Below are 19,976 nucleotides of genomic sequence, written 5' to 3' on the forward strand. Positions count from 1 at the left end.
CAGCAGCCTGATGGTTATTAAAGTATTCGAGCAGCATAGAAGAAATTAAAATATTTTAAATGGCGTACGTCGCCAATTAACCTACTGAAGTTTGTAACCTAGCTAACAATTAGCTAACTTTCTTAGCACTATTCTTGCCTTAAGTAGCCACGTTAGTTTTAGGCGTGAGTTCAGTTCAATAGCTAAGTCCAAGTTTGTATTAATGAGTAACCACGGTTATTTTCATTCAATATCTCATTTTTCGTCTTTCTGACAGTTGTTTTAGCTACTTGCGATGGCCACCACGGAGAAGGAAACCCCCGCTAAAAAGGCTGCAGCGCCTTCTGTGTCTCAGATTAATGCGGAATATGTCACACAGGTAATCATGGTGCATGTACACTACAAATGGTGCAAATTGATTTGCATAGAACATAGTTTTACTGCATCCTGTGTTATCTAACTGTATATTAAAAGAGCTAACGTGTGGGTTTGGGGAGATAGGTCTCCATCTGGTATTTACCCAGGTGAGTATACAGTCAGGTGCCAGTTTATTAGATGCACCTAGCTAAACTTATGTAGACTAATACAACAGCCCTGCAATAAATCCTACTTTCATGAAGGTTATTAGGTTTTACAGAGGCATTGATTAAACGTTATGGTCATTTTGCAGGATATAGTTTGTGGTGCTGTTGAAATGTATTGCATTATACCCTCATTGATATAAATGAATATTTCTAATAGTAGAAAAATCTGTTCGTATAACACAGTGTGGTTCAAAAGCACTACAAACTACATCTTCCAAAGTGATCATACAGTTGAATCTACGGCTACCAGTACTTTCTAAAGCAGTTTCAAACAAAACTGAACAAAAAGAACTTCATGAAGGTAGGATTAGTTGCAGGGCATTAGACTGCATTAGTTTTAGCTCGGTTTGCCTAATAAACTGGAGACTGAGTGCATATCCAAAATGAAAAACCACAAAACTATATGACTTGTTGATCTATGCGTTTTCCTCCCTTACACCACCCTGTAATGTGTCATTTGTACCAACTCTGTGTTATTCAGTGAACTTTTGTATGTTCAAGATGTGGTGTTTACCACTACTATGATGTCTTTCTTGTTTCAGTTGGCTAATAAATATTGGGCACCTCATGCAAAGAATAAACTACCCTTTGACCCTAAGGTGAGTTATATGCATTGCTTTATCTTACAGGTGTCACTAATTTTTGTAGTTGAACTTCTTTTAAAAGTTGCAAACACATGTTCTACATACAGTATGCATCATGGAGTTAGTTACACGTGTTGGTTCAAACCGAAATGTCTTTTAATTGTTGAGTTTGATACAGTAAAAGAGGTGTAAAGTACTGCTTTAGCCAGTCAAGTCACTGAACCTAAACGCACTGGTTATGTTTTAGCATTGAGGTGGCATTCCTTTGTGTTTGCCTGAATCTCTAATAATTTTCACCGTCTTTGCTGATTGTGTAGGTGATGGAAGATGTGTATGAAAAAGAGATTCTCAAGTCCAAGTAAGTAAATGCCTAGCATTAGCATCTTTGGCTTAAAATGCTGTGTTTAATCCATTGAACACATTTTATGCTCATTTATCTCACTCTGTTACCTTCTTTCCTATATATTTTCAGATTTGCCATCAGAAAAATTATGCTGCTTGAATTCAGGTTGGATATGTTACTTCCTAAAAAACTTCTCTAAAAGTGGTTACACAACTTGTTAGATGCTCATACATTATTTTCTCACATTATTTCCTTCAGCCAGTACCTTGAGAACTACTTGTGGGTTAACTACACTGCAGAGGTGTCCAGCAATGCTTACCTCATGTCCATTTGTTGCATTGTCAACGAGAAGTTCAGAGAGAATGTCCCAGCTTGGGAGGTAAGAAACGCAGGACTTCATTTAAGTGTAATCGTCATGAAATGGTCACCCTAGCTTTATACGAGTTACTTTAAGATGTTCACCCTCTCTACAGTTAACAAAAAGATGCCTTTCTACATTTTAATTTTTATCTTTTGGATGGTGCGTATCAGGTGTTCAAGAAGGAGCCCAGCCATTTCCCATTCTTCTTCAAATGTGTGATGGAGGCTGTGCTGGCAGGCGAGGAGGCTGGTCTCACTCTGAAGGAGCAAACTGTGCTGCTGGTCTTCCTGGACCACTGTTTCAACAGTCTGGTGTGTACCACTACACCAGTATTCACATGTAACTTTGGGAATGCCTTGAGTGTTAATTATTCTGCTCGTATAGTCAATTAGGATGAACTATTTTCATGAAGTAATCATCTTATATTTTGATTACAAAAAATCTGTAATGCATATGCACATAATGCACAATGAAAGTGGAAATAGAAATGGAAGCAATTAGTTGTAACGTCCACTAGGTGGCAGTAGTAGACCAGGCAGTACCACTTGGGCCACCTCCCACCCATCTGTATCGTGTGCAGCCGCATTAAACCACAGGGAAGCACTGCAGATGTCTCACTTTAAAATCTGCTGCGATAGCCTGCTGCACTTTGATTGTATCCTAAAAAGGCCTCTAAATATTTTAGTCACAGACTTTTATTATGGGCTGATGTGTAATAAAAATCTGTCATACACAGTACATTTTGACAACACACTCTCTCTCTCCCCCCCCCCGTGCACCTCCCTCCCAGGAGGTGGATTTGATCAGAGAGCAGGTGCAGCAGCTCATCTCTCTGCCTATGTGGATGTGCCTCCTACCAGTAAGATGACAACCTATTACTACCCTCATTAGATGTTTCTGGTCATTGGTGCACACTAAGTAATGACGCTGTTTGATAATTTCACAGGAAAGAATTGCCTCCTTGCTATGACAGTAATGCTTCGGTAAAACCTACGGTTCACTGATTTGTTTCATGTTTGCAGTCCAGACTCCAACATGAGCTGAAGAAAGTTCCAAAGCTGCAGAAGTTCTGGAATTTAATCAAGAAGAAATTTGATAAGATGGATGCTGATGCAGCTGAGCAGTAATATTGTTTTCCTTGCTTGCCCGTTCAGATCTATACACACTAGGAAATGATGTTGTGTACGCTATGAATTTCTAAGCTTTTCTGCTTTCTTTGTGTTTTCCTCAGGGCAAAGAAAGAGAGGGTCTTTCTCTCAGCTCTCATTAAAAAGTTTCTTGGAGTTCTCATGTCAATTACGCCGTCAGGTAAACAGGAAAAAAAAAAAAAAAAAACATTTATTTGTCTTGGGGTTTCATATGTTGTTGTGTACAACTGCTTCACATTGAATTCCTTCAGCAATAATAACCATTATATCTTACTGCTACTATTTTACTAAAAATGATGCAGCCATGGTGTGGATATTGAGTCAAATTTATGATCCCAGATGACTCCCCCCTGTGACTTTGGTTCCAAAGCAGGTTTTTACATGTGCTCTCTCTACCTTTCCCAGCATGATTAAGCAACTTATACTTAAGCAACTTGTGCAGTGTCACATTTCTTAAGTCCAAGACTACAGTGTCACTATGAAATGTAATGTTACCCCTTTTCATCATTATTTCAGTTGCACTACTCCCTCCTTTCCCCTCCCTTGTGCAGACGCCGAAGGAGCATGTGCTCCAGCTGCCGTACAGCCACCGGCGCTGACTCCTATGTTGTAATGCAGGCCGACACAGAGGCCCCCCACCTGAATGCTAAAAACAGAACATGTGTATTTGTGTGTTTAGGTAGAATTCAAACCTGACAGAGTAGATTACACTCTAAAGCCCAGCAGGATCCACATCACTCTAATGTGTGCAGCATGCCTTAACTTCAAGTGCACACACATACCAACATCCTTAATGAGGTCTAAGGTCCCAGCATGCTGCTGTGCTGGCAGTGCAGTATCTCAGTGAGGCTTACACACAGCATGGCACCGTGGTGTTGTCCATGTGTATTTACTGTCCTCATATCCTTGGTAGCTACACAATCTCATTTCCACTGCTACATCTAATCGCCCCTATCTGTTTTTGGCCTTGGATGTTCATAGTCATGTCTGCTTGTCTGCCAGATTGCATTTGTTATTGACAACACGCATTCCCTGGTCTTATTTGACTCTTGACCTCCATGATTTCCTCCTTCATTTTCCATAGGACCTGTTTGCATGGACAAAGTACATTACTGCGAGAGATTCATTGAGCTCATGATTGATTTGGAGGTAAGACAAATCCTCCCATTTCAAAGCCTTGTTCAGCAACTATTGCTATGTTTTGCCATTTTCACAATTTACAGTGCAAGATGATGCAGTCAATCTTAACACAGACTAGTCAAACACTAGTTTCCATCGTGCCTGTTCAGTAGAAGAGTGTAGAGCTCCAGTATATTTGCTCAGTCGTGGTATCCTGAATGAAGCAGCGTAGACACGCGTCTCTGCAGAGCTGATTTCTCTTTTGTCCTTCAGAGCTAACTCAGGTCAACAGACAGTGGATAAATGTTGAGACTCAGGTCCACCTAATGCGTCTCTGTTATTGCTGTCTGCAAAGCTGTGCAGTATTTGAGACCGTAGTCTTTGACTGGAGTATGAGAGAGGTTATTTTTAGCCTGATGATTTTTGACATCTGAAGTAAGATGTAGAGTAATATGCAGTGTTTGCTGGACATAAGGGTTGTGACCTGAGCTCCTTCTTGAACAATTCCCGTTTGTATTATAATTAATTTCTTAAATCATCAACATTCTGTTCTGAATTCATTTTTAAATGCTTCACCTTCCTCTGAAATGTCTCACCAATTCTTCATTTACGTAATTTTGCATGTAAATTTGTGATCTGGGTCTTGTGGGTGAAAAACACCGCAGCAGAGGGCATATCAGAGTAGTTAACCAATCAACAATCCATACCATTTGTTTTTCACACACTGAGACTGGCTGATGTATATGACTGAATGAAAAGTTTCAGTTGCTGGGTTTGTTCGGCGGAGTATTCTACGTTTATGTTGCATTGTCATGAAATGGCTCATAAACATGAGGAGCCTATATGAACTATTACATTTAATTGAACAGAATTCATTTGGAAATAGATCTTGATATAACATTTTGAAGAGATGAGGTTGACTATCTGGAGTGAAAGCACAGTGTCTCATAAGGTTGTTGCTCTTGCTGCCTGTGCAGATCTCCTGTTTCTAGCAAGGAGCTTCAATAGATTTCATCTGGCTGCCTGCTGACAGGCTGGCCTTGCTGTTCCTGGCAGCAGCTAGTGGCCAGCCAGCTGACGGCCTCTAGAGACATCTCTTGTCCTTCAGTGCTATCCTTTTACAAAGCCTCAGTTGCTCGAAATCCATACTTCCCCTCTCTAATGACAACCTGAAAATTAATGCAGGGGGGAAAAAAAGCATCCCTGTTTTCATGTCTGTTTCATGCCGGCTGTCAGGACTGTGTTGAGATCAAAGATAACTGTTGGATATAAAGGTATCTGTGCTCTCAGTGTTTAGGTATTAACTGCTGCACCTGCTGCCTTTGAAGAGAGCAGTTTTCAATGAATTAAATAATAGACATCTCGTTTTGTTGGTGTTTTGCAATTCAGTATTCCATTTCATATTCTATTTCACAATGCATTTTTTTGGAGGGGGGGGGCAGTTCTTCTATCAGCCTGGGATAGATTGAACCCCTTTTTTTTTTTGTAATGCGTACACCAGTCACTCTCTCTCTCTGTCTGTCAGTTCATCAACATGTTCTTATTTTCCAACCAAAGCAGCCCTGTTATCTCATTTTGACAGGTTTTCTCTGTACTTGCCTTCATGTCATGTTCATGTGCTGCAACAAGCAAATAAATAATGGCTATAGAAGTAGCTGTGCCAGTTTTTTCCCCCGTCTTCCTTACGTCTCGCTGTCTTAGCCTTGTTGCTTGCCGCTCTATCATATGTTTCAAAACAAAACAACCTCAAGACAAGAAAAGACCATGGATCAATATGATGTATGGATAATCATGGCAGAGATGCTGGGAAATGTGGTTGAGTCATTTGATTCTTTTGACCCTTTTAAGGTATCCGTTCATACAATATCTAATTCCGTTTTTCTTTGTTAGAGAGCCATCAGACTCTGTGTTTGCATAGCTTAGTTTCTGCAAGACCACATTTGGCTTATCTGTCTTGAGTCATATTGGCCATACAATTTCCCCCTACATTTGTTTGTGGTTGTTTTTGAGTTGTTGTGAGAACTTTAAGATCAGGTATTTTAACTGTAAGCATGTAGTCCATTGTTATAAATATGGTGTACTCCCTGTCCAGGCCCTGCTGCCTACCAGACGGTGGTTCAATACAGTTTTGGATGACTCCCACTTGGTGGTCAGCTGCCACCTGTCCAGCCTCACCAAGAGAGAGAAAGAGGGTCACCTCTTCTGCCAGGTGCGACAAACTAGCAAGCACAAGGACACGTATGCATGCATGCTGAGATCCAAATAATCCCTGATTTCATTTTCAAGTCTAAAAGTAACGTGTCTCACCTCTTTAGTTGCTGGACATGCTGAAGTTCTACACAGGTTTTGAGATCGGTGACCAGACAGGAAACGCCCTGACAGGAAAAGAGATGACGACTCTGCACTATGACAGAATCACCTCCCTGCAGGTAAATGCCGTACATAAAGGACAGACAGACATGCAGTGGAATATCTCAGCTACATTGTCTCAGTCATATCTCCTTCCTGCTAAAGTTCTGCTGCTTTGGTTTTACTGAAAGTGCTCACGATGTTCTTATTTAATGTCTTTAGGTATTATTGTGCATGTAGTGGAAGAAAGCAATATGAATACAAAATGTTGTATTGTCAGCGACCAAATCCAGTATTCATAGTTGTAATAATAAACGTATCTATATAATGCCAGATTCCATAATGCCACAGTGATTTATCTTTTCATCATGTATTTCTATAACCATTTTTGAGTTGCTTATCCTGGTGAAGGCAGTGTGGTGGATGCAGTGATGAGAAATATGTTTTTAGTGATGGTATGCATTTGGACATCAATCTGAGTGTATTGCTCTGTGCTTTCCCATGTTGCAGAGGGCGGCGTTCGCTCATTTTCCAGAACTGCAAGACTTTGCTCTGTCCAACGTAGCTGCAGTAGACACTCGAGAATCTTTGACCAAACACTTTGGCCATCTCAGGTAAATCAAAACATCTGGAATGAATTGTGAAATGAACAAGTGCACTTGCAGGTTGTCAGTGAACAGATGGAGGGATGCATGGCTGGACTGAGTACAAAGTCAAAGTGAATGTCTCAACACCAGAGTGTTGTTTCAGCTAACAGGCCTACTTCCTGGTATGTAAATGTACTGTTTATCCACCTAGACGTAGCTTATAGTTCACCCTCTTCGCCTCAAAGGCCTGTTGTTGCACTACACAACTTGGGTCACTTGGGTAACAAGTACAGTTTCTGGGGAAAAATGTGTAGTACTTCACGGCACTACATCACAACACCAACTGGGGTCTTCAGGTATGTATAAGAAGAAGATAGTTCAGTATTTTCAGTACAGATGTCATCGCAGAGTTGGAGGAGACCGAAGAGGACGTTGGTGGAAAAAGCTAAGAAAAGAAAAAGAAAGCTATGACTTATATTTACAACAGTAGCGAGTTGTACCTCAAAATTCTAAAGGCGCAGAGTCGCAAAATAATGTTGCATGCCATCATTTCTGGTGAGTGAGTTACAAACAAAGCCGTCCATCAACTCATCAGCAGATATACAGATCTGACCTTTTGTTGAGGCTCTTCTCTGCATGCAAGACCCAGTTAAAGCACAGACACATGCAGACTACTTATCTTTTGTTGCAGTGTAGCATCAGCAGCACAGTTGCTGCCTGACTTCCCTGCTAAATGGCAGCTAGTGAGCCCTCGAACAGGCAGCTGGTACCAGCCAGAGAGAGAGAGGCACGCCTCATTAATTTAATCGATTTGCAGTGGCTTGAGAATAAACTCTTTGAACAGCTGTGTTTGTCAGATCATATTAGCTTGCCAAAGAGCCAAAAAGCATTCTCGCTTTGATGAACTGGCCTGTGTGTGGGTTTTTAACTTGTACACATGCGCGAAGGGGAGTGAAAAGACATTGATTTATTAGTAATTTGTAATTACTTCACGGTTGCTAACTTTTTGGCATTTGATATCATAATGAAATGTTTAAATATTGATCCAAGCTTTTAAAGGGTCTTTAAACCATCATGTTTTGGCTCGACAACACACTCTGAGTGAGTGACCGATTGCTTATTTGTTTGTACACTATGTTATGTCTTTATTTGTCATGATTGCTCTGAGGTGCTGTGTTGGAACATGACTTTCTTCTTTGCGGCTGATGTTTGTATATCCATCACCTCTTTTTAACATCTTTAGTGGATTATAAATGCTTAAAACCCACACTAAGTTTCTTTGAATCAGGCAGAGGGTTATGAGCCGAGCTGAGCTGAATCAGGTAGAGACATAACGGAACCATTTCATGTATTTCTAGAAGCTCTGCTCCTTTTCCCAGAATTAGGGTTTTGAATATAGCAGGAACCGCATTGTTCCCTGCTCCACAACTGTCACCAAAGCAGCTCCTGGGTAACTTCAAATATGCCGATCAGATTTAACGAGGCACTTTTCATCCAAACAACTCACGCTAATGCTAGTTTATTCCAGCTGCGCTACCCACAGGCTAAGCTCCCAGTCACCCGCCGCTCTGAATTTATCCGCTAAGTCCCCCAAACACACAAACGCAGCATTATTGCATAGCCTGCCCACACATATACACACCCATTCTCTCACATATACACTCACACACACAGACACTCCTTTCAGTTACATAAAACGTGCTGAGTGTCATTTCAGGCCAAAAAATGAATTGACTACAAGATCAAAGAGTATGCATCACTTTGTGAAATGCTAGCAAAAATTGAAGCGAGTCATCACTACTGGAAATATCAAAATAATTGGTGTAATTAGTTCTGTGGATTAGTTCTTCAGCGTGGGCTTGTGATTGAAAGGGAGTTTAGATTTTATCACTTCCACTCCTCATTGAAACCTGCTTTTTATTCTGTGGATATTATGTGACTAAGAAAGAAATATACGGTGAAAGCGTAAGCCACTTCAATTTTCAGCAGAGTTGGGCTGCCAGAAAAGTCATCGTCTTTTTGTTTTTCTTTTTGTTTGTTTAAAATAGAAAGGTTTTTTGGGCTTGTGATGTTGTCTCATGTTCTGGTTATGTTTTCCCCAGCTGAAGGAAAGGGTCTTTAACTGACCATGTAATGGCCTCTGTAATTTGTTCATCACTAAAATGATAAAATTACACATTAGTTTAATGGTTTACCCAAGTGGTCAAGATGGCCTTCATGCTATTGAGTAAAATTACTGTGGACCAGTTTCTTTTATGTCCCCATCCTTACCTTGCTCTGCCAGTTGCTCAGCTGTCAGTCATGACCTGGTCCAGTCATCTCCTTTACTCAAAGTGAGTTGTTGTGCTGCTGTTATTTTGTTGCTAAGGGAAGGAATGTCCACATGACCTATGGCAGGTCATCCACAGGGCCACCAGACTGCAGTGTTGGCAAGTTTTGCCATCCCACTGCCCAAGCAGGGCATCACAAGTAGCAGAATGCATGCACATACACGGACACAGTCGGTCAGTGCCACGTGTGGCTGTCCAGGCCTGTCACAATGTGTCAAGGCCCTGTCCTTCGTTGTGTACCAGATCCTGCCTTTGTCACAGTGTGTCAGCCTGATTAAAACAGGTCTGTATGCAGAGAGCCGTGCCTCAGCTTTCCGAGACGGAGATGGGCTTTGATTTTCATAATCCTGTCGCATCAGTGCGCTCCGGCCCCTTAACACACACATGCTGACAGAGCAGGAGTGCAGTGTCAAAGCAAACAGAAGAATTGCTTTGTGCCGCAGTGCTAACAAGCAGAAAGAATTTGATAAGGCTGTGTATCTTCACACATATGGTTGTGTTGCCCTTGCCGTTTGAAAAATCTTTCTCAGAAGGGGACGTAGTGTCCCAAAAAAGAGGCTGAACCTACACCTTAGTAGCTGTTACAAATACAATGTGCCAAAGTAATGCTATATAGCCAGCACAGTTATATATTAGTAGACATCAGAGGGTTTCTGTCATAATTTTAATCTTCACCATTTCAGTCATTACCAAATGATTGTCTTTGGACAGCAATTAGTTATTATGTGCTTATTGCCATCCCTGCTTTGGATAAAGGTACATTTGCATTTGCAAATGTATAATTTGCAAATGCCAATTAACTAGCTGACTAACCACTCTTTTATCTCATCCCTCCCCATAGTCCCAATACGCTCCACCAGGTGGCCTCGTATCTGTGTCTGCTCCCAGAGCTGCCTGAAGGGCAGGACACCACCTATGAGAAAGTGGTTCTCCTTGAGTTACTGGTAAGTGCAGTCTTGGTTTTTATTAAACTGTCCATGCAGACACTTGAGCTTTTAAGCCTTGGTGGCAGAAATCTGTTTTTGGCCGTGACATTTAGGACGGTCTAGTAAATAACCTGTTAAGTGACAGGCTTACCATGCAAGTCTGAGGTTTCACAGTGGGATGTAATAGAAGATAGATAGAAGATAAAGAATAATCTACATCTGGTACACTGTAATCTTGGATGGAAATGCAGACAGTGATACATGGCCCTTAAACTTGTGCATGCTTATGGGAATCCAGACTTGCAAATTTGCAAACTAGAACCATATATTCAGCTAAAAACGATCCTATTGCTTATACCAGATAATATTGAATAGATCAGACATTTGAATTAATTAGTTGGAAATTGTTTAGTTCTATGAGGGAATGAAGCAATACTTCAGGCACTATGTGCTTGTCAACTGGCACTATAAAGGGTGCATAATTGGTATTGGTGCACCTCTACAAACAATGTTGGTGAACCGTTATTTTCCAGAACAATAACCGGCCAGTCAGCGCTACAGCATAATAGGTTTTGTGTTTCTCATTTTAAAGTCATTAATTTAAGCTCTTGACCTTGGAATACATATAGTATCCCCTCTTCACTGCCAGTCCCTCTTGAATTTGCCTTCTAATCCAATTACTGCTTTATGTGAGCATTTGTGTAACGTAGGGTGAGCTGAAGTCAGGGCTGATGAGGTGGAGGTATCTTGAAAGGCTAGAGCCAGTTTGATTGTGCTCTCTGGTTCCCCTTCGCGTGCTCTCCCAATTTTCATTTTTAAATCCCCTTCAGGAAACTACTGGGCCCTTGTCCTGCTAGTCTCCCCAATACACACTCACACATGTGCTGTGGACTCTTCATCAAAGTGGGTGTTTCGAGGCTGTCCTGCAGTTATTCATAATTACCCACTCAGACCCTCCCCAGGTCCTCTCAGAGAAGCGATGGAGAAGAGCTGTTTCATAATTATCTGATTAGATTGTTGCAGGAGACAATGTCAGGGGACTCATTTGTGTGCGCCTGAGGTTGCCCCCAACAACCAACATCTCTGACCGTGTGGGTTTAATAGGAAGAGGCCACAGGACTAGAACTCTGCCACATGGTAGCAAAACAATTATACTTGCTGCAGAGAACATACTCATAAATATGCTTGGGAAGGAGGAACCACAGTGCTGCTGTTACACCATCGCCAACGTTAGCCTAGTTTAGGCTGTTTACTTCCTCTGGTGGAACAGATGAGCTGGTTTGTATTCTAAAGCTGATACCACTTGCCTTGACAAAGTAAATAATTGCAAAACCTCAGAAGGACAGGTTATGGGTTCAAAGATTAATGCAATAAAATGGAGAGATACTCATAGATACTAGAGGCTCCCACTTTAGCGCCACTGATTGAAATAATTGTTCTTCTTCAAGCAAATACCTACATGAAGGTGTAATGAGTAGTGTATAATAGAGGTGAAATAATTTGTTGTTAATCGACTAGTTGATCAGCAGAAAATGAAGTGGCATCTGTTTTGATAATAGATTGATTCAGTCATTTTTCAAGGAAAAATGTAGGGATATGCTGCTTTTCTTGTTTTTTGGTACACTGATTATCTTTGGGTTTTGAATTGTTGGCTGGACAAATTAGTCATTTGAATATGTCATCTTTGGCTCTGGGAAATTGTAATGGTCAATTTTCATTATTTTCTGACAAAACAATCGATGAATCGAGAAAATTATCCCCAGATTAATTAATAATGAATGTAATTGTTAGTTGCACCCCTAACGTCTACATATGGAAAAAAGTTGCAACATCATAACTACTCATTCATGCGTTGAACATCTGAAAGCTTGTTGAAAGCTAAAAGTTGACCACACATTTTAAAACCCATTGGCCAACAGAGGTCTAGCAGCAGAACTACATTGAGGATGACAAATGATAAAAGGCTTCATTCAAAGCAGACATATACCCTGGGTATGATGTAAGAAATTAGTTGAATGACCTGATTTTGTGGGAATGTTTTTTTCTTTGTTTCTTTCGTCTAGTATGGGAGAAGATAAAGATCCTAGACACTCATCGAAAGGGGCAGAGGAGCATTTGTTCATTAATCCAATTTCTCTCTGTTTCTTTCATTTGCGACATGCACACACAGGTGTCCCGCCATGAGCGCAGAATCTCTCAGATTGAGCAACTTAACCAGATGCCGCTTTATCCAACAGAGAAGATAATCTGGGATGAGAACATCGTCCCGACAGAGTACTACTCAGGCGAAGGTGTGTGTTGCACGTGTAACTTGTGATTGTGTTTATCTTTGCGAATAACCATTGACCAACATCTCTGTGTACATCTGCACATGTGTCTGTGAGTTAACATGCACAAGAGCACAAATGCTAATTTCAGTGTCTAGTCAGTCTCATAGTCACAAGTATACACCCACACCTTGTGTTATCCCTTATCCTGAGGGCACTCATCTGGCACAGTACTTGCATTTCTCTTGCAGAATCCTCTTTAGCAAGGACACCTTGAATAACTCACAAACCTCTAACCATTCAAGCAACATCCCTTAAGCATATTACTGTTTGGCTTTAACTTGTAGACATTCAGCAGACATTTAGCAATTTACACAGTTGATATTAGAGAGATAGCTACATATAAATCTGCAGTATAAATCTGAAATTCTACCTACTTTTTAACCAATCGATTGGTCTATGAGGAGGGACTGGCAGTGTCACACACACATTTTCTTCTGGTGCTCCGTGTTCTCCTTGTGCTCTCATATCAGTAACAACCTTCAGTACAGCACCAGTCCTCCACTAGTGGTGAGTTACAGTATTGTGGCATAATAAATAGATGAAAATAATGGATTAAGGCGACTTTTCTTCATATCAAAGTAACACCATAACCAACAAGTAGTTGGTCAGACAAGACCATATCAACTAACCGGCCAGCAGACATCAACCTCATAAATTTGGCCATTTTGGCCTATATTGTAATTGTATAGAAAACATAACTATGATGTTTGTTGACTAATTGTAAGTGTTTGTGTAATTACTTCCATATTTAAATTATTATTTAAGCTGTCTATCTCTATCCACTCACTGTATTTGTCTTCTCAGGCTGTCTAGCACTACCTAAGCTGAACCTGCAGTTCCTGACCCTCCATGACTACCTGTTGAGGAACTTCAACCTCTTTCGTCTAGAGTCTACCTATGAGATCAGACAGGACATTGAAGATGTGGTGTGGCGTATGAAACCATGGTGAGATGTCCTCAATTCTGTAAAGCTACAGGAAAATTAATCCAAAATCTCATTGTTTTCTTGGTCCAAACATTTCTAGAATTTTCTGAAACTAGTGTTTTAAAGTGTTTGGAGATGTATTCATTTTTAATAACCATTCAGCTCTTTGAAAACTCAAAGGTCTGATGAAAGGATTCTTAGTATAAAAAAAAATTGGTATAATAGATACCTAAAGATATCTAAAGATATCAAGATGCAATTTCCAAAGATTTATAGATTTGTAATATACTGAAATTCTTGGTGTGGATACTCAAGAGGAAGTGGTCAAAGGCTCTCTGAATAATATTTAGAATAAAAGTTAAAAGCTGTTAACATCATGTAGAACTTTTTAAAAGTTTAAAAAAGGATTCTCTCATACACTAAAGTAGATCTGTGGTTTCTTTTTCTGCCTCAGTAGAGCAAATTTCTACTATTAACTCAGTCACAGAATATTTTCTCTTTTTTTTCCTTTCAATGAATGAAGATTCTTATCCTCCGACTACCTCTCACATGGTGGCATTGCACAATGATAATATTTTATTAAAAGACTGTGACATTTGCTACATCACATTTGGAAACCCATTGCTTAACATAATAAGTGCTCCCATTATGTCAAGTGATGTAGCAACTTGCTTGTTGTTCCTGCAAAAGTAAATAAGTAAGCAGTTGTGCCATGTGCTGCCCTGAATCCAAGTGGTTTCCATCTTGACAGCAGCCCACAGCGCTTGTCTAACTTTGTGCTGTGTCTGTCTCTCTACGTAGGCAATCAGAGTACGGCGGAGTGGTGTTCGGCGGCTGGGCCAGGATGGCTCAGACAATCACCTCCTTTTCCATAGTGGAGGTGGCCAAGCCCAACATTGGAGAGAGCTGGCCCGCTCGTGTGCGAGCTGATGTCACTGTTAACCTCAACGTACAAGATCACATCAAAAATGAGTGGGAAGGTAATTTTGTGTCTGTGTGTCTGTGTCTGTCCATAATTGTTAGATCTTTTTAGGTCAACATTTTTAATGTATTATTTATCACTTTATATGGTCCACCATTTATGTTGGTTATGTCAGTCTAACTATCCTGTATTCTGTATCACTTCATTTTTTTACTTACCAAGAATAATAAGAATGACAAAGAATGAATTTATCACAACACATGTCTTCATGCACCAGTAATACTGTACATCACCACCCCCAGCCCCCTTTCATTTTGCCTTGCTGCAGCTTTTCCTTTCCTCTTTTTTTTTCTCTTATTGTGTCTTCTAACAGTTCTCCTAGTAAGCAGTTTATAACCCCCATAAAGTCTTCCCTCACCACTCTGTTCCATCCCACTGGACCTTGACTCATGACCCTTGCCTACCTCATGTCTCTGTGAAGACATGCTTTTTCTGTGTAGCCTCTACCACGGAGCCACTTTGTTTTATTTTCTGATCATTTTTCTCTCTACTTCTCTGTGTGGCTGATAAGGGCACTTTAGATAATGTTAACAGGAGCTTGTCAGCCTGGGAACATAGAAAGCAGAATGCAGGCAGACTGCTATAGCTCTCTAGAGAAAGATGCGCCAATGTATGCCAATGGTGTATTGCGCTAATTAATTTATAAAATAAATGGGTGGTGTACAAGTGGTGTATAAGTAATGGAGTGATTACTGGTTTTAAAAAAAGTAAGTCTAATATATCCCAAATTAATGTCTTCACTTTCTCCGTTTATGGTTTCACTTTCCTGCTTGTAATTCAGTAGAGATATGAAGTATTGCTTCCTTCCTTCCACTAGCCCTTTCCTCATCGTATAATTAGAGCTTCATGTTTTAAAGATCAGGCAAATGCTGACAGGGCGGTTTCTGTCACATCTCCAAACTCCCTTACACCACCACTCTCTTACACCCCCCACCTCTCTCTTTTCCTGCATACTTGTCCCTCTCTGACTCTTTCATTGTCTCTCTTTTTCCTTCAGTTTCTCTCTTTTTCTAATTTGTCTCCCCATCCTCTTTCCCTATAGGGCTGCGGAAGCACGACGTTTGCTTTCTGATCACGGTGCGGCCCAACCTGCCCTACGGCACACGCTTCGACCGGCGCCAGCCCTTTGTGGAGCAGACTGGCCTGGTGTACGTGAGAGGCTGCGAGGTGCAGGGTATGCTGGATGACAAGGGGCGCGTCATTGAAGAAGGTATGCTCATATGGGCCACTGCCTGCATACACACACACACACACACACACACACACAGTCATAATACATGACATCCATCCACACACGAGACCTTCTATACACAATCATCCCCACGGACAGATCCTCGGGAGAGGGTCAGACTGGTGTTGTCATGGTGACTGTCACATTTAGACCTGACCTGTTCATATTAGCATTCCATTAACCTGAGGTCAACTACAACACCTGAGAGCTTTGGGCCCTGCCCCCTGCTTTATTTATTGGACTTAAGTGAAGCTGCATTGGCTTTATCTGGATTGATGTTCTTTTCTAAGAGAACACTGAATGTGCTCGTCCTGAAGAATATAGTAATGTGTCATATTGGAAACACTCACGTGCATCTAAGAAACAAGGCATTGTTAGCAACAATACATTCTAGAGTTGGAAAACAGATTTGAGCACTGCATGAGGTCTTTTCTGTAACCTACCATATTTCACTAATAAAAGCCTGTTTTGTGTGCGTGCCCATACATGAGTCACCCCCTCAGACCAAATTCAAATATCTAGTCTTTCCTGAAAAGTAAAATGTGTTTATACAGTAACATGATCTCTGTTTACCGTGTCATGTTCATCCCCACTGCCCAAAGCAAGTCCGTCTTAGAGGTTGGTTCACCTAAGTTAGCCCACAGCCCTGCTATTCCAAGTGTTTCCCTTGTGGGAACATGTGTCCATGCACTGAAGCACCCATTCCCCTATCCTCTCATCTGTTTGGATTAAATATGCATTGGGCAGGGCTTTCTAAATAGACATAGTGCCAGGGAACATGCCCCGCCAGTGTCGGCTTGGTTAAACTTTCAGATCTCCAACTTGGCTTAAGTGGTACTCTGGCTAACTGGCTGGTGGGGTGATGTCACATAAATCAGGGGGCACTTGGTGAAGGTGTGGGGAGACATATCATAAGAGATGCGTTTTGAGACAGTAAATAGTGACTTACACACTGCTCTCACACTTGCTCAAGACTGTAATATTTGTGTGTAAAATATGACATTACTTACAAATGTACAAATGCTATGTGGGTTACATGGAAAATTTGAATGCTTCGCTGTTTAAATCATGTATTGATTTAATCCCAACCTTTTAATAACAGTTTAATTCAATGTCACATACTTGTTTTGCACACACACCATAGCCCAGCTGTCTGCATTGTTATCCCATGGTGTTGAGGGTGCAGCTTCCACTCTTAAACTATGGCCACAGTTATTTTAATAAGGGGGATTTGATAATCCCCACATAGCTGTACACATGTGCGCACAGACAGATGTACACATGGATGGGCACAGATACAACAGAATTGAGTTTCATTCTCCTGCTCTGTGCCCTGCAGCTCCATACAGGAATCTATTTAGACATCTGTGAAAGCTGCACTTGCTGCACCACACAGGCTCCCTTTGGGGGCAAGCATAAAGCCTGTGGCCTGTCAGTCAAGCACCTACATTTAATACTAGCAAGGCGAGTGAGTTGTTTTTAAAGGTTGTTTTTTTTTTAATGTAAGGATATGATTGAAATGATTACTGAAATTATGGTTTTAGCATTGTGTGATTTAGAATTGGCTTTACTATTTACCTTTGTCCTTAGTTTTCTGTTTCATTGTCCTGGCCTACAGTCAGGTTTTTCTTTTAGATTGTAACAGTGATTTTTTTATTTTATTTTTTTGAAATGGCATCAAAATTTAGGTTTATTACTTTTACATCTATCACTATGATATAATTACTCCATTGATGTATTGTAACAAGTATTCTCCATACCACTCTGTTTTAGGACCCGACCCAAAGCCCAAGCTGCGAGGAGACACCAGAACATTCCGCGTATGGCTGGACCCAAACCAGTACCAGCAGGACATGAGCAGCAGCATTCAGAGTGGCTCTGAAGACCCATATGAGACTTTCAACATCATCATGAGACGCAAACCCAAGGAGAATAACTTCAAGGTTTGGACTACACGCTGAAGCACACAGATCGGCTCTTATTGTACATTGAATATGAGTGCTTTATCATCAGGCCTTGAGCCCTGGTCCTACGGACACCACCCTAGGATGATGTATCGTACATATTATACTCTCTTGGGTATTGTAGCTGTAAGGTTGGGGCCAGGGCAACTCTGAGATTACCACCCACTCAAGGCCCTCCCTGTGATCCCAATGAGAGACACCTCTCACTGGATATTCATGTGATATGCACCCCCACCTCTCTGTCTCACCTTTAAGAATCCCCTTGTGGCAACATGCCAACATTGCATGTTAAACTGTTTCTATACTAAAGACATTAAAAATGCATAATATAGATATGAAAGTTTTCAACAGGTCGTAGTAAAGTTAGCCATGTGAGTAACTTTTGTTAAAAATCCCATCAGTCTGACGTTGTTTTGCTCCATTTTGTTAAACTATTTTTTTAGAATGTTAATCATGCACAAAACCCTCTTGCTTTTTATCGCAATCTTCCATTTGAGCGCGTCTCATTACAGCTCTGTCAAATTTGTAATTTGTAATTCCGAACATCCATTTCTGTCTTTCACAGCCAAAGCAATGACAGATGATGTTGTTGTGTTTCTTTTTTTTATGAATTTATGAAGCTCGGGAACTAATAGGTATTGAAGAAACATTCTTCTCCTTCTTTGATGTGTGACACAGATAAAAGTAAACATGTTTCCCTACCCAATGTTTGATGCTCAGGGTATCAGACAGTTTGCAGCTCATTAAAATATAATTGACATACATGCAAATTACCTGCCGTCCCATCATCCCACTACAAAGCTATTCTTATCCTGCTGAAAACACCTCGTGTGAGATGGTTGTCGTTTGTCTGACATGCGTCATTCAGTTAGATTTTTCTCTTTCAAATGATTATTTTTTTACTCAGTAGTCTACTGGTTTAATATCTGTCACATATTTCTCTCTCTCTGTTTTAGGCTGTGCTAGAGACCATTAGAAACCTGATGAACACAGAGTGTGTTGTCCCAGACTGGCTTCACGACATTATCCTAGGCTATGGCGACCCAGGCAGTGCCCACTACTCTAAAATGCCTAATCAGATCTCCACGTTGGACTTCAATGACACCTTTCTGTCTCTGGACCATTTACGTTCATGTTTCCCTGGTTACACCATAAAAGTCACAGAGGAGAACCCTGAACTGCAAGTCTCCCCTTTCAGGTGAAAGTCAAAGATCCAGTCCAATCAAATGATAAAGCGGAAGTTCTTGTTTAAGCTAATTTAACTTGATTAAAGTAAGTGTATAGAACATTAATATTTTATTTATTTAGTGTCGTATAATATGCCTAGTAGGTACAACTGATGTTTCAATGCTATATATTATATTTATCTTATATTCTATTATGCGTCTTCCTTTTGCCTTACCAGAATCAAGTTTCCCATCTCCAACACAACAGACAAAGGGAAGAAGAGAAAGGCTGATGAAGAGGTGGAAAACAAAGAGGAGGACATGACTTTGGCTGTTGAGCCCTACGTCACCCCCAACCGTGGGCCGTACCCCTACAATCAGCCCAAACGGTGAGAGGTCAAGGCCAGGACTCAGGCCTTTCCATTCACAGTTTCAACAACGAGATTAGACCTCTTCAAAGGCAGTTACACACTTCAGCTAGTACTCTACCCATAGCATATGGTATAACAACATTCTTTCTTGAATCTTGGTCCAAGTATGAATTATATTGTCCTTATCCTTTATCCAAAACACCTTTACAGTATAAAACAGTACAGAAGCACCAGTCAAATGCTTATTATAGATACTCTACTCTGGTTCTGACTATTCTGATTTGTTTGGCCCTGTTTGTCGCCATGGTATCCCCCCCTGACTTGTCCACCTTGTAATATTGTGGTGTTATTTTGGTTGTTGTTATGCCTACCTTTATAGAAGGAAATGTTTATGCAATTAAAGGTGAACAGAAAAGGCTTTAACATTCCTGTACTAATTATAACACCACAAAATAATTGCCCTTCATGAAAAATTTAAATTCTGGTGATGTTTTAGCATTTCCAGTTTGCCCTTTGATATTTAAATCTTGATAGATACAACATGTCCATGGGGAAACAAGGGCTTAACATTCTTTCAAAAAACGGTTTCAAAAAACATCACAAGAAAACTCACGGCATTAAGCATCTCTTTTAAGAAAACTAATGAAAGCATTTGAACACAAATGTACGTATGCCGCCAAGGTTCAGTGTCTCCGAC

At 40.7% G+C, this 19,976-nt stretch overlaps 1 protein-coding gene across 1 annotated transcript in view; it reads left to right on the forward strand.

Annotated features, from left to right (window-relative positions):
* The window catches only part of aqr (aquarius intron-binding spliceosomal factor), a 50,574-nt gene that overhangs the window by 291 nt on the left and 30,307 nt on the right, over positions 1–19,976 (forward strand). Inside the window, exons 2-22 of the mRNA XM_070841962.1 lie at positions 257–358; positions 1,106–1,162; positions 1,465–1,505; positions 1,620–1,655; positions 1,749–1,869; positions 2,022–2,162; positions 2,642–2,710; positions 2,874–2,974; positions 3,083–3,159; positions 4,084–4,148; positions 6,211–6,327; positions 6,434–6,547; positions 6,978–7,081; positions 10,226–10,328; positions 12,481–12,601; positions 13,445–13,586; positions 14,367–14,545; positions 15,590–15,757; positions 17,552–17,721; positions 18,699–18,940; positions 19,148–19,297. Coding sequence (XP_070698063.1) covers positions 275–358; positions 1,106–1,162; positions 1,465–1,505; positions 1,620–1,655; positions 1,749–1,869; positions 2,022–2,162; positions 2,642–2,710; positions 2,874–2,974; positions 3,083–3,159; positions 4,084–4,148; positions 6,211–6,327; positions 6,434–6,547; positions 6,978–7,081; positions 10,226–10,328; positions 12,481–12,601; positions 13,445–13,586; positions 14,367–14,545; positions 15,590–15,757; positions 17,552–17,721; positions 18,699–18,940; positions 19,148–19,297 — 2,402 coding nt within the window. The 5' untranslated portion in view covers positions 257–274. The remainder of the gene's footprint in view (positions 1–256; positions 359–1,105; positions 1,163–1,464; positions 1,506–1,619; positions 1,656–1,748; positions 1,870–2,021; positions 2,163–2,641; positions 2,711–2,873; positions 2,975–3,082; positions 3,160–4,083; positions 4,149–6,210; positions 6,328–6,433; positions 6,548–6,977; positions 7,082–10,225; positions 10,329–12,480; positions 12,602–13,444; positions 13,587–14,366; positions 14,546–15,589; positions 15,758–17,551; positions 17,722–18,698; positions 18,941–19,147; positions 19,298–19,976) is intronic.

Source organism: Pempheris klunzingeri, chromosome 13 (genome assembly GCF_042242105.1).
Source record: "Pempheris klunzingeri isolate RE-2024b chromosome 13, fPemKlu1.hap1, whole genome shotgun sequence".
Taxonomy (NCBI): domain Eukaryota; kingdom Metazoa; phylum Chordata; class Actinopteri; order Acropomatiformes; family Pempheridae; genus Pempheris; species Pempheris klunzingeri.